The sequence below is a fragment of the Canis aureus genome, chromosome 5 (assembly GCF_053574225.1).
Source record: "Canis aureus isolate CA01 chromosome 5, VMU_Caureus_v.1.0, whole genome shotgun sequence".
Classification (NCBI taxonomy): Eukaryota; Metazoa; Chordata; class Mammalia; order Carnivora; family Canidae; genus Canis; species Canis aureus.
This window is the reverse complement of record NC_135615.1, coordinates 5481720-5495796: the sequence shown is the minus strand read 5'-3', so window position 1 is coordinate 5495796 and position 14077 is coordinate 5481720. Positions and strand designations below refer to the sequence as shown.

Here is a 14077-nt window from a genome sequence, read left to right as displayed (position 1 = left end):
AACTTATCAGTCACATAAATTGGGTGGTGGCACCCTGACTATAGCTCCTGTTGAGGTCACTTAGCATTCAAGCAAATATACTTTTGAGCTCCTAGCTAGTTTCGAGTGGATGAAGTATTTGAAGGAGTGTGTACAAAGCTTGGAATAAAATTTCAGAGATTGTTTTCTAGTGTATCATACAAAAAACCCATCTGACATACTTACGATGTTTCATTTCTTCATCTCTTCTCAAGAGATAAGAAAAACACTTTTTTTGACTTGGTACTTGTCCCTGGAAGGGTTGTGACACTCCTGAATTACCCTCGGTCTTGCTTTCGGCCCCTAGGCCTCTTGTCCCTTGCTGTGCATAGCAATTCAAACTGAACCATTAGAAATAAGGATGTTGTATTTCAGTATAAGGCAGGAAATTCTGGAAAAGCATAAAATTCTGATGTCCTTTTTAAAGTTATTCCGAAAAATTAACCACTGCTTTTTTTTTTTATGATAGTCACACAGAGAGAGAGAGAGACAGAGGCAGAGGGAGAAGCAGGCTCCATGCACCGGGAGCCCGATGTGGGATTTGATCCCGGGTCTCCAGGATCACGTCCTGGGCCAAAGGCAGGCGCCAAACTGCTGCGCCACCCAGGGATCCCTTTTTCTTTCTTTCTTTCTTTCTTCTTTCTTTCTTTCTTTCTTTCTTTCTTTCTTTCTTTCTTTCTCTTTCTTTCTTTCTCTTTCTTTCTCTTTCTTTCTTCTTTCTTTCTTTCTTTCTTTCTTCTTTCTTTCTTTCTTTCTTTTCTTTCTTTATTTCTTCCTTTCTTTCTTTCTTTCTTTCTTTCTTTCTTTCTTTCTTTCTTTCTCTTTCTTTCTCTTTCTTTCTTTCTTTCTTTCTTTCTCTTTCTTTCTTCTTTCTTTCTTTCTCTTTCTTTCTTTCTTTCTTTCTTTCTTTCTTTCTTTCTTTCTTTCTTCTTTCTTTCTTTCTTTTCTTTCTTTATTTCTTCCTTTTCTTTCTTTCTTTCTTTCTTTCTTTCTTTCTTTCTTTCTCTTTCTTTCTTTCATTTTTTCTAATGAAAATTTATTTTTTATTGCTGTTCAATATGCCAACATACAGAATAACACCCAGTGTTCATCCCATCAAGTGCCCCCCTCAGTGCCCACAACTCAGTCACCCCCACTCCCCGCCCTCCTCCCCGTCCACCACCCCTAGTTCGTTTCCCAGAGTTAAGAGTCTTCCATGTTCTGCCTCCCTTTCTGATATTTCCTACCCATTTCTTCTCCCTTCCCCTCTATTCCCTTTCACATCTTCTTTATCCATTCATCTTTCGATGGACACCGAGGCTCCTCCCACAGTTTGGCTATTGTGGACATTGCTGCCAGAAACATCAGGGTGCAGGTGTCCCGTCGTTTCACTGCATCTGTATCTTTGGGGTAAATCCCAGCAGTGCAATTGCTGGGTCGTAGGGCAGGTCTATTTTTAACTCTTTGAGGAACCTCCACACAGTTTCCCAGAGTGGCCTGCACCAGTTCACATTCCGACCAACAGTGCAAGAGGGTTCCCTTTTCTCCGCATCCTCTCCAACATTGGTGGTTTCCAGCCTTGTTAATTTTCCCCATTCTCACTGGTGTGAGGTGGTATCTCATTGTGGTTCTGATTTGTATTTCCCTGATGGCCAGTGATGCAGGGCATTTGCTCATGTGCTTGTTGGCCATGTCTATGTCTTCCTCTGTGAGATTTCTGTTCATGTCTTTTGCCCATTTCATGATTGGATTGTTTGTTTCTTTGGTGTTGAGCTTAATAAGTTCTTTATAAATCTTGGAAATTAGCCCTTCATCTGATACGTCATTTGCAAATATCTTCTCCCATTCTGTAGGTTGTCTTTTAGTTTTGTTGACTGTATCCTTTGCTGTGCAAAAGCTTCTTATCTTGATGAAGTCCCAATAGTTCATTTTTGCTTTCGTTTCTTTTGCCTTCATGGATGTATCTTGCAAGAAGTTACTGTTGCCGACTTCAAAAGGGGTGTTGCCTGTGTTCTCCTCTAGGATTTTGATGGAATCTTGTCTCACATCTAGATTTTTCATCCATTTTGAGTTTATCTTTGTGTCTGGTGCAAGAGAGTGGTCTAGTTTCATTCTTCTGCATGTGGATGTCCAATTTTCCCAGCACCATTTATTGAAGAGACTGTCTTTCTTCCAGTGGATAGTCTTTCCTCCTTTGTCGAATATTAGTTGACCATAAAGTTGAGTGTCCACTTCTGGGTTCTCTATTCTGTTCCCCTGATCTATGTGTCTGTTTTTGTGCCAGTACCACACTGTCTTGATGACCACGGCTTTGTAGTACAACCTGAAATCTGGCATTGTGATGCCCCCAGCTATGGTTTTCTTTTTTATTTTTTTTTAAACAAGCTTTTTTTAAATTTTTATTTATTTATGATAGTCACAGAGAGAGAGAGAGAGAGAGAGAGAGAGGGAGGGAGGGAGGCAGAGAGAGAAGTAGGCTCCATGCACCGGGAGCCTGACGTGGGATTCAATCCCGGGTCTCCAGGATCGTGCACTGGGCCAAAGGCAGGAGCCAAACCACTGCGCCACCCAGGGATCCCTGGTTTTCTTTTTTAAAATTCCCCTGGCTATTCGGGGTCTTTTCTGATTCCACACACATCTTAAAATAATTTGTTCTAACTCTCTGAAGAAAGTCTATGGTATTTTGTTAGGGATTGTGTTAAATGTGTAAATTGCCCTCGGTAACATTGACATTTTCATAATATTATTTCTACCAATCCATGAGAATTGAATATTGTTCCATCTCTTTGTGTCTTCCTCAATTTCTTTCAGAAGTGTTCTATAGTTTTTAGGGTATAGATCCTTTATCTCTTTGGTTAGGTTTATTCCTAGGTATCTTATGCTTTTGGGTGCAATTGTAAATGGGATTGACTCCTTAATTTCTCTTTCTTCAGTCTCATTGTTAGTGTATAGAAATGCCATTGATTTCTGGGCATTGATTTTGTATCCTGCCATGCTACCAAAGACATGGCCAACATGCACATGAGAAAATGCTCGGCATCACTTGCCATTAGGGAAATACAAATCAAAACCACAATGAGATACCACCTCACACCAGTGACGATGAGGAAAATTAACAAGGCAGGAAACCACAAATGTTGGAGAGGATGTGGAGAAAAGGGAACCCTCTTATACTGTTGGTGGGAATGTGAACTGGTGCAGCCACTCTGGGAAACTGTGTGGAGGTTCCTCAAAGAGTTAAAAATAGACCTGCCCTACGACCCAGCAATTGCACTGCTGGGGATTTACCCCAAGGGTACAGATGCAATGAAAGGCCAGGACACCTGCACCCCGATGTTTCTAGCAGCAATGTCCACAATAGCCAAACTGTGGAAGGAGCCTCGGTGTCCATTGAAAGATGAATGGATAAAGAAGCTGTGGTCTATGTATACAATGGAATATTACTCAGCCATTAGAAACGACAAATACCCACCATTTGCTTCAACGTGGATGGAACTGGAGGGTATTATGCTAAGTGAAGTAAGTCAATCGGAGAAGGACAAACATTGTATGTTCTCATTCATTTGGGGAATATAAATAATAGTGAAAGGGAATATAAAGGAAGGGAGAAGAAATGTGTGGGAAATATCAGAAAGGGAGACAGAACATAAAGACTCCTAACTCTGGGAAACGAACTGGGGGTGATGGAAGGGGAGGAGGGTCGGGGGTGGGGGGTGAATGGGTGATGGGCACTGAGGGGTGTACTTGACGGGATGAGCACTGTGTGTTATTCTGTATGTTGGTAAATTGAACACCAATAAAAAATAAATTTATTATTAAAAAATAAAAAATAAAGGGTTAAAAAAATAAAAAAAATGTAAATGGTCTAACAGCTCTAATCAAAAGATAAAAGGGTGGCAGAATGGATAAGAAAAACAATATCCATTGGGGTCACGTTGGTGGCTCAGTGGCTGAGCATCTGCCTTTGGCTCAGGTCATGATCTCTGGGTTTTGGGTTCGAGTCCTGGATCAGGCTCCCCACAGCAAGCCTGCTTCTCCATCTATGTCTCTGCCTCTATCTGTTTATCTCTCATGAATAAGTAAAATATTAAAGAAAAGAAAAACAATATCCATCTAAAGATGCCAACAGGAGTCTCACTTCAGACCTAAAGACTCATAAAGATTGAAAATGAAGGATTAAAAAAAAATTCACCATACAAGGAAAAGCAAAACAACAACAACAACAACAACAACAACAACAAAACAGTCCAGGATGGCAATACTTATATCAGACAGGACAGACTTTAAAACAAAGAGAGTAGCAAGAGACAAAGATGGTCATTACAAAATAATAAAGGGATTAATCCATAAGAGGATATGGCAATTATAAATATCTTGATCATATGCTATAAAACTAGAAATAAATCACAAGAAATAAGTGAAAATGTCACAAATATATGGAGACTCAACAACATACTACCAAACAGTCAACAGGGTAATTAAAGGAGAAATAACAAAATGCATAGACACAAATATAAATGACAACACAATGGTCCAAAATTTTGGGAAGGCAGCAAAAGCAGTTCTAAGAGAGAAATATATAGGGATATCAGCCTACCTCAAGAATCAAAATAAAGCTCCAATAAACAATTTAACATGTCTACGGAACTAGAAAAATCCCAAGTATTTTTCAAAGAACTACAATAAATAATACTGAAATTTGTAGGAAACCACAAAAGACTGAATAGCCAACACAATCTTGAGAGCGAATAACAAAAGCTAAAAGTGTCATGGTTCCAGATTTCAAGATATATTGCAAAACTGTACTAATAAAAAAACTATGGTACTGGTACAAAAAATCAACACATAAATCAAAAGAACAAAAGAGAGAGTTCAGAAACAAACATAGGATTAAATGGTCAATTAATCTATGAATAAAGAGGCAAGAATATGCAATGGAGAAAAGATAGTCCTTCGATAAATGGTGCTGTGAAAATTGGATAGCTACATGAAAAAGAAGGAAATTAGACCACTTTTTAACACCACACACAAACTCAAAATGGATTAAAGAACTCAACATAAGACCTGAAACCATAAAAACCCTAGAAGAGAGCACAGGCAGTAATGTCCCTGGCATCAGCCATAGCACTATTTTTCTAGATATGTCTGCTGAGGCAAGGAAACAACATCAAAAATAAACTATTGGGACTACGTCAAAATAAAAAGCTTTTACACAGCAAATATAATTATCAACAAAACAAAATGACAACCTACTGAATGGGAGAAGATATGTACAAATGATATATGTAATAAAGTATTAATATCCAAAATATATAAGGAATTTATACAACTTAATACCAAAAAAAGCCAAACAATCCAATTAAAAAATGGGCAAATGACATACATACATTTCTCCAAATACATATAGATGGCCAACAGACACATGAAAATATGTTCAACATCACTAATTATCAGGGAAACGCAAATTAGAACCACAATGAGATATCACTATAAACCTGTCAGAATGGCTAAAACCAAAAATACAAGATACAAAAAGTTTTAGCAGGACATATAGAAAAAGGAACCCTCTTGCACTGTTGGTGGGAATGCAAGAGGAGCAGCCACTGTGGAAAGAGTATGGAGGTTGCTCAAAAGCTTAAAAGTAGAAATATCTTATGATCCAATAATGCACTATTATTTACCCCCAAAACACAAAAACACTAATTTGAAAAGATGAATGCACCCATATGTTTACCACAGCATTATTTGTGATAGTCAAGATATGGAAGCAAACTAAATGCCCATCAATAGACAAATGGATTAGAAAGTATTATGTATATACATACACACACACACGGAATATCATATAGCCATAAAAAGGAGGAGGTGTGCCATTTGAGAAAACATGGATTAACCTAGAGGGTATCGTGTGAAGTGAAATACCTCAGACAAATACTTAAGTGGAAGTTTTTAAAAATGAGTAAACAAACAAAAAGCAAAATGAGATGCATAAATCCGGACCACTAACTGGTGGTTGTCACAGGAGAGGAGTGTGGGGTGTTGGGCAAAATGGTGAAGGGAAGTGTGAGATATAGACTTCTAGTTATTGAATGAGTAGGCCATAAGAATGAATGCCCAGCGTGAAGAATACAGTTAAAGATGGTGTAAGAAAAAAAAAAAAAAAAAAAAAGATGGTGTAAGAGCAGTGTGTCAGGACAGGCCGTAGCTACACTTGTGGTGAACATAGTATAATATATGGTCTTAAAAAATATATATATATATATTTATATTTATAAAAAACATATATATATATATATAGTCTTGTTGAATCACTATGTTGTACACCTGAAGCTAATGTAACCTTGTGTGTCAACTATATATACATACATAGCTCCTGAAAAATCCTTGGATTTTTCTTTTAAACAAACATTTAATGAGCACATTACCTGCTGGACTGACACTAGCTAATTTCACCTACAATATCACAGCTAAGTAAAATCTTGGTTATTTCTGCTCTCACCACAACTCTGTATACTTATTATTCAATGAAGGAATATCTCTGGTCGCTGAAATTGGACCCAATTTTTATTATCTTAACTACACCACAAGCACAATCTGATTTTACCTTCTCAAGCCTGAATGTCATTGGAAAAAAATAAAGCCTAGAAGAACCATTGGATAAAAACAGAGTACTGCATGTATAACCCAAAATTGGTTCCACACACCAATTTCTATATTTTTGATTCATAACTAAAGGATTCCTTGGTTAGTTCTCTGTTCATCTGAATGCGAAACAGCTCCCTTGCCAAGGTGATTTTCTCCTGGCAACCAACTCTTGAGTAAATATCAGAAGGATACTAGTTTGACCCAACTTACAATTCATCTGATTAAATTTGAAGTGGGTGATCCATTATTAAATAAAAGTCGAAGAACCTTCCTTCCATTTCATTTCTTGTGATTACATGCACCTGCCACATGGCTGAACAGCAAAATAACACTCTACATATAGCAGACTAGTTCTCATAATTTCCGCCTGTGTCTATCTGGACAAATCACCCTTTTCAATGTATTCTTTAGTGAGTCATATACAACGTATATCTATGATGGCTTTTTAAAAAGCTTTTATTTATTTATCTGACACAGAGAAAGAGAGCATAAGCAAGAGGAGTGGCAGGCAGAGGCAGAAGCAGGCTTCTTAGTGAGCGGGAGCCCAATGCAGGGCTGGATCCCAGGACCTGAGATCATGGCTCGAGCCCAAGGCAGATGCTTAACTGATGCAGCCACCCAGACGCCCCTCTATCATGGCTCTCAAGATATTTAGGTTGAAACAGCGCTTTAAATAAGGGAACAGAGAAATTCAGTACATGTAAAAAAAAAAGTTTAGCCAGGAGTGGTAAGGAGTTCCTCCCTGTATATTACATCTAGATCTATTGGAGCAAAGAGAAAAAGAATATTCGACCCTCCTACACATGACAGGCTGTATGATATATTAGAAAGGGAATGAATGTGAATTAATTGGAAACTGCAGATTCCATTCCAAGCCCCCATCCTGCTGTGCACCATCTATTTGGCCAGATATAAATAACAACCTCTCCAAATGTTTTATTCATATTTGTAAAACTGATAAAAAAGATCCTGACTTACCCACTTCAGGGAATTGCTAAGGGAATCCAAGAGATAATAGAAATTGCCTTCATAAAATCTTAAAAGCCACGTAAGCATTTAAATCCACCATTCCAAGTTTTCCTTTTATTTATTTTTTTAAGATTTTATTCATTTATTCATGAGAAACACAGAGAGGAGAGAGAGAGAGAGAGAGGCAGAGACACAGGCAGAGGGAGAAGTAGGCTCCTCACGGGGAGCCTGAGGTGGGACTGGATCTCGGGACTCCAGATCAGCCCCTGGGCTGAAGGCAGCGCTAAACCGCTGAGCTATCCGGGCTGCCCCCAAGTTTTCCTTTTAGGAGAAGGTAGGTGAGAATCACAGTAAAGAATATTTCAGCAGGAGTGAGGAGACCTAGCTAGACCTCTGGCTCTGCCCCAGAGTAGCTGTGTGATTCTCCAACACAGCATGCACCCTTCTCGAATTTCTGCTGCTTACCTATAAAAGGTGGAAAAGTCTGATGGAATATTTAAAAATCACAGATTTTAGAACCTGAACATTTGGCAGAGTACCATATATTGCGCAAAACTCTTTTTCCCTCCAGATTTTTTATTTCAAGAGAAAAATGACTTAAAGTCAGAGGGACCTGTAGCTGCTGCCAATGCCATGTGTCCACCTTTAGAAATTTTAATCACAGATTATTGGAGGTAGTCAAAGAGGAAAGCAACTTAACATGCTTTGGCACAACCTTAATTGCATGATAAATGTACTTCCAAATAACTCTGACCAAATTCCACTGGCTTTTAATTCAAGGATATAGTGATCTTTCATATTCCTTAGACATTCTGAATGCATCTTAAATACACATTACGAAAGCCATTATCTATACCTGAAAAGGCTTCCTGCTGGAAAGATTGAGGCGTTTCCTCATCCATCTGTTGCCTTGATTCCCAAATATCTGCCACAGCAGCTGTCTCTTGTGTTACTCCAAACTCTCTGGTAGATGGCCAGCCTATAAATATGCTTTCCAAACATGTGGTAATATAAGCGGAAGGTGCAGCCCCCTGCATCGGTGGCATTGAGGACAGGGCTGAGGAAAGTAGCTCTGTTTTGGAAAACCTGTGGCTCCGAAGATTCTATGTAGAGATAGTGTCCTTTAGCTGTGCCCAAGGTATGAGCCTTCATTGGCCCTGTATTAAGTGTTGAAGTTGGACCGTGCTTCCTGGTCCAATCAACGTCGTCTTCTGTATCTTGTTCCCAGTTACAGATTCCATTTTCAAAGTTACATTGGAACTCAGGTACTGAAATTGGCATGAAATAACAACAAAAAAATAATTAAGGACAAAAAACATGATTAAGAATACTTGTTGATATTTGGCTCCTGCCAAGGTTAATGATTTTAATGTTTTTTAAATGCGACACTAAAAGTTTTTAAAAAGTGAATAAATCCTAGATTTATATCAAGTAATAATATTTTATAGACTGGGGGGGGGCATTACTTCAGCCATTATTTTCCAAATGCCTTTTATACCCATCCTTCACCATTTCCAGCACTATAACTTTATGCAAATGATGAGGGCACCATGACCGACTCAATACTATAAACTTCTGGCTCAGTCGATTTCAGCCTTAGCCAAATGTCCCAATCACCAGTGAATGTTAAAAATCAAAACAAAACAAAAAACATGAAGTTCCAGAACTTATCTTAAGGGATGTTGATTTATTTTTTTAAAGATTTATTTATTAAAAAAAAAAGATTTATTTATTTTAGAGAGAGAAAAGGGGGGTCAGGGGACAGAGGGAGAGATAATCTCAAGCAGGCTCTCCACTGAGCACAGAGCCCTACAGGGGCTCAGTCTCACAACCCTGAGATTATGACCTGAGCCGAAATCAAGAGTTGGATGCTGAACCAACTGAGCCCCCCCAGCCCCCCCGGAGATGTTGACTGAACTGCCACAAATAGTGCGGTTGAACATCAAGATAATTCATTATCTCCCTTGGCGATTCTAACATGCAGAACTGAAGAGTCATACTTTAATAGAGTCCAATCTTTCAGAATCACCTGATGTGTACAGCATAATTGCTTGCTCCATGGCGAAGCTCCATACCAGCACTACCTGGTTAGATATGGGGGACCGAGCAATCCATATTTTTAACAAGTATTCAACATGATCCTGATGCCAGCATTTTCCAGACCTCAGGCTGAAAAACTCCTCCCTTTGGTTTCATCTTGCCCCAATTCCACATTTCCCTCCATCAGTGCCAGAAAGACCATTCTTCTGCCTTCCATGGCAATTTATCATTTTCTTCCTGTACATACATGCTCATTTAATCCAAACTGAAATCTAAGCTCTTCTTTCAAGCTTTACCTTTCCCAAGTTAAATTAACTTCCTGTTTGTCCCTGGCCAGCCTTTTCTTAGCATACACCACCTTCCCCACTTGCCTTAAACACCTCACTCCTCTCTCCTTCTCTATTTATGCCTCCTGTTGTGCTGCGGGCTCTTGGCAGCATCTCCTGAGAGGCAGTCTTTTCTTCTCACTGGATTGCAGCTCCTTTGAGCTGGAGCTTTTAAGCTTAAAACTCCTTCCAGGCACTAGAAGAATTCAAAGCACTTATAAAGGATTGACTAGCCCCTCGTCACCTAGCTTATCTACCACAATTTCCAGAATATAGTAATGTAGTCATTTTCAGGATGTGAACATTTTGTTGACAACAAGGATTTGTTTTTAGAATAAAAACATTTAGCATTATTTGGGTAGAAGGAACAGGAGTTAGAATTAATGCATAGTTTTACATTTTAGCTTCATTCACCGAAGTTAATATTTTTTAAACATATAAATGTCAGCTGTCCTTTCACTATTCATCTTAGTAAATGCACTTGGTGCCAAAGGGGAATAAATATTCTGAAACAATAAATATAAGCAAATGTGGATAAATGCAGCCGGGCTAGAACAAATCATCTGTCTTTGAAAACTACGGAACAGGAGCTTAGAACTAATGATGGGAGCCCAGTGAGTAAATGTCAAATGGGAGATGAGCTTTTGTTTGATATTTCCTCACTTGTGACTAATCAAGCCCAGCTGTGACGTGAACTGGGGACCCACAGCATACTCTCCGGGTGTCAATCTTTGGCTGTGGAGCAGAAGGAGAATATCAAGCTGCTAAGTTTTTTGACATAAAACTGGCACTAAAGCCAACAGATTTTGATATTGCCTGTCTTCATATTGACTGTATGTTCAATCTCTATTTTGAAAGGGAATGCACGTAGCTCCACCTTCAAATAAAAAACCCTATCTCTAAACGTAGGAAGATTTAGGAAATAAAACATAGATTTCTGGATGCCTAATGCTTTCTATGGAATCCAGGAACACATTTATATGGAAAGCTGCGAGAGAAACTGACACTCTGATACCACTACTGTTCTCTTTCACTAATATTTAGTCACAAGTAGTATTTTGATTATTATAGTTGTACTGACATAACTCCATCTAAGTTAATAGTAGTTTTAAGGATAATTTGCTTTTTTTTTTTTTTTGAGGAGTGGGCTTCGGAGAGCTTCAGAAAGATGAAAAAGCTTTCTAAAGCCACAAAAATAAATTACCTTGGGGACAAGTTACACTTCTTATGTTAGCCATTGTCTAAATTATCAACTTTATTTATATCCACTCAAAGAATTAGTTGTGTAATGAGATGCATGGTAATTCTGACTTCAATCCACCTGACTGTATCAAAGATCACATATATGCAGCATGCTGTACAATAATTTATATGGAAGTTTCTTAATGCAGTGTTTCCTATGATGCACCAAGCATTTTATGGCTTCACTTTGGTTTATAATTAGCCTCTCAATGTAATAGGCATATAGCTTGAATTTTAAGAATTGTTGCTATTTCTGGACAAAGAAAGATGCAAATTCTTTTTCTGATTGATTTTGTAATTGAAGTAAAAAACAGCTATAAGCTTCTGATTCATTTTCAGGAGCAAGTGCAATGGGCACTACCTGGTGCTAGGTTTATTAAATTATAAAATGTATACAATCATCAGATACCATAAACTTTCTGGTAATTTAAACCAGAAACTCAAGACTTACCTTTGACACAGCACTCCCTGCTCCCTATAGCCAAAACATCATCAAATGTCCCTCCTAACTATTTCCCCAAACATCAGTCCCTCCATCTCCATCACTGCCGCTGTGATACAGGCTGCCCACCCCTCCTCAGTGGATTATCGCAATGGCCTCCTGATGGGTCTCCCAAATCCACTCTCCTCCAATCCACTTATCACTCTGTATCTACACTGACATGTTTTAATATGCCAATTTTATTATACCACTTTCCTTCTTAAAAACCCTCAAATGAAGAAAAACTTTCCTAATATAGACTATAAATATCTGCAAATCTGGCCTCCTTCACATTTCTGTCCTTATACTGCACCCTATCTCTCCTTCACCTCCTCGCTCCTACCGCACTGGCTGGCCTCCATCTGCTACACGGTCACATATCAGGGCTTTTGCATATATATGCTTTGACTTTTTTATTTTCAGATCTCAGCTAAGTCATCTCCTTTAGAAAGTTTAATACCATTATTATAAAGTCACCGCACTCCTCTCCGTATCTCCCATCAAAGCTTCCAGTTTGTATTTTTAAAACAATATTTGAATAATATCTACTTCTCAATTAGACTGTAAATTCCATGAGATCTGAAACTCAGTCATTGTGGTTAGCACTTTATCTATAGTATCTAGTTAATAAGTCCACATAACAAATATCGGTAACCTGATTAATCAACCACTCATCACGGTCGTCAACTCTGGAACAATGTTTCCTGTCTTTGCCTTGATTGGCTAGAAAACAGTGAACAAATCAAGATCTCCACTGTAAAAATACGATGGACCAAAATAATAATAATAATTAATAATAATAACAACAACAACAACAAAGCACTTACCACAGTCAACCTCATCAGTATGATCACCACAATCATCTACCAAATCACATAACAGAAGTTTTTCTATGCAAGCCTTGCTGCGTCGACAGCAGAAAAAGTCCGGCTCTTCACAGCTCTCTGCAGGAAGAGAAAGGGTACAATTTTCAAATCTGATGTCATCAATAGCTGAGACTCCATCATAAATGCCAAGACTGACTTTATCTAGTGACAAATGGAAGGGCTGAGTAAGGCGTCCAAGCTGAATAGTGGCCTGTGACCACTGGTTGCCCTGGTTACACAATACTCTCCAGAGTACTGTAGAGTCGTTGGAATCTTCCACATGTAGCTGTAGCTCAGCTGCTCCCACTGACAGACCATGGTCATAAAACCTGAAAAAGAACAAACACAAGGAATGGAAATGATTTATTGCATAGACTAAATATTTAACTTATAGGCTCTTCCACTCAGTCAACCGTTGATTAATAATTAGCTACAATGGACGCCTTTATTTCTTGCAGTAATCATTGCTGCTCATATGCGAGAGCTTATCTGCTGAGGTGCATACTCTGGCTCCAGGACCCTGGGAGCCTTTCTCAAGGAGTCCCATCTAGAACAGAGGAGGCAGAGTTAATTAAATTATAATCCACTGTTGGAGGGAAAGAGTCTCTTTCATCTAAAGAAAGAACACAACAAATACTGATAATGTGCTTCTAAGTAAAATGCTAATTGTATAAATATAACAGTACCTATTTTTAAAGGCAAACCAAGGGCAAATCATAAAGTCTAACAAGTGCAGAAGTACGCCTGCAACCACCGGGTTGCTGGGGTAGCTGACCACAGTTTCTAGTATTTACCAGAAGGAAAGTATGCATCCAGGTCCTGCCTGGCTAAACGTTGGGCTCTGGAGTTTGGCAACTTGTGACAAGCTTCTGCTTTCTTCAGAATGAACATAAAATGCCCTATTGAGATACAAATACAAATTGTAAGTTAGCCGACTGAGTTGAGGCACCTGCCTCTTAACCTTGTACTAAGCTCTGTGTCTGACTAAAATTAAGACTATACAATCAAAAATCAATAAATATGATGAGTCAAATTTGCTCTTATGAAAACTAAACTAGTATCTACCTCCAGGTTGAAAATCATGCAAAAAGTTAATAATTTAAGTGAATTCAGCCAAAAGCATATCTATACTCCCTCCCCACCACCCTTAAAGGAGTCATTTCACACTAACAACATAAACGTAATTGACACTATTTAGCTATTTGTCACACTATTTGTTGCAGTAACATAGAGCTTTAAATGCTTATCTTTCTCTTAAGAGGCCTGACCAAGGGTGAACAAAAGCCTCTCCTTGCTTATTACCTTCAGTTGTGTTGGGAGTATGATCCCTAGGTGGAGCCTGTTGCTCAAATTCAGCCAAAAGGTTACTTCTAGAGTTCCATACCCAATCAAAATGGTCACCACTAATTGCTTCAAACCAACCACAGCTATCTGCTTCAAAGTCACATTTGGAGCCTGAAAAACAAAATGTGACTCCTAGGATGGCTCTCCGGAGTATTCATATACTTTAG

General features: G+C 38.6%; 1 protein-coding gene and 1 long non-coding RNA gene across 3 annotated transcripts in view; one reads left to right on the top strand and one right to left on the bottom strand.

Moving 5' to 3' along the window:
- The window catches only part of LOC144313247 (MAM and LDL-receptor class A domain-containing protein 1-like), a 41048-nt gene extending 28017 nt beyond the window's left edge, over window positions 1-13031 (bottom strand). The window contains exons 1-3 of the mRNA XM_077896413.1: window positions 13001-13031; window positions 12528-12941; window positions 8468-8879 (exon numbers count right to left, since the gene is read on the bottom strand). Coding sequence (XP_077752539.1) covers window positions 8506-8879; window positions 12528-12941; window positions 13001-13031 — 819 coding nt within the window. The 3' untranslated portion in view covers window positions 8468-8505. The remainder of the gene's footprint in view (window positions 1-8467; window positions 8880-12527; window positions 12942-13000) is intronic.
- The window catches only part of LOC144313629 (uncharacterized), a 41459-nt gene that overhangs the window by 9798 nt on the left and 17584 nt on the right, over window positions 1-14077 (top strand). The window lies entirely within an intron of this gene.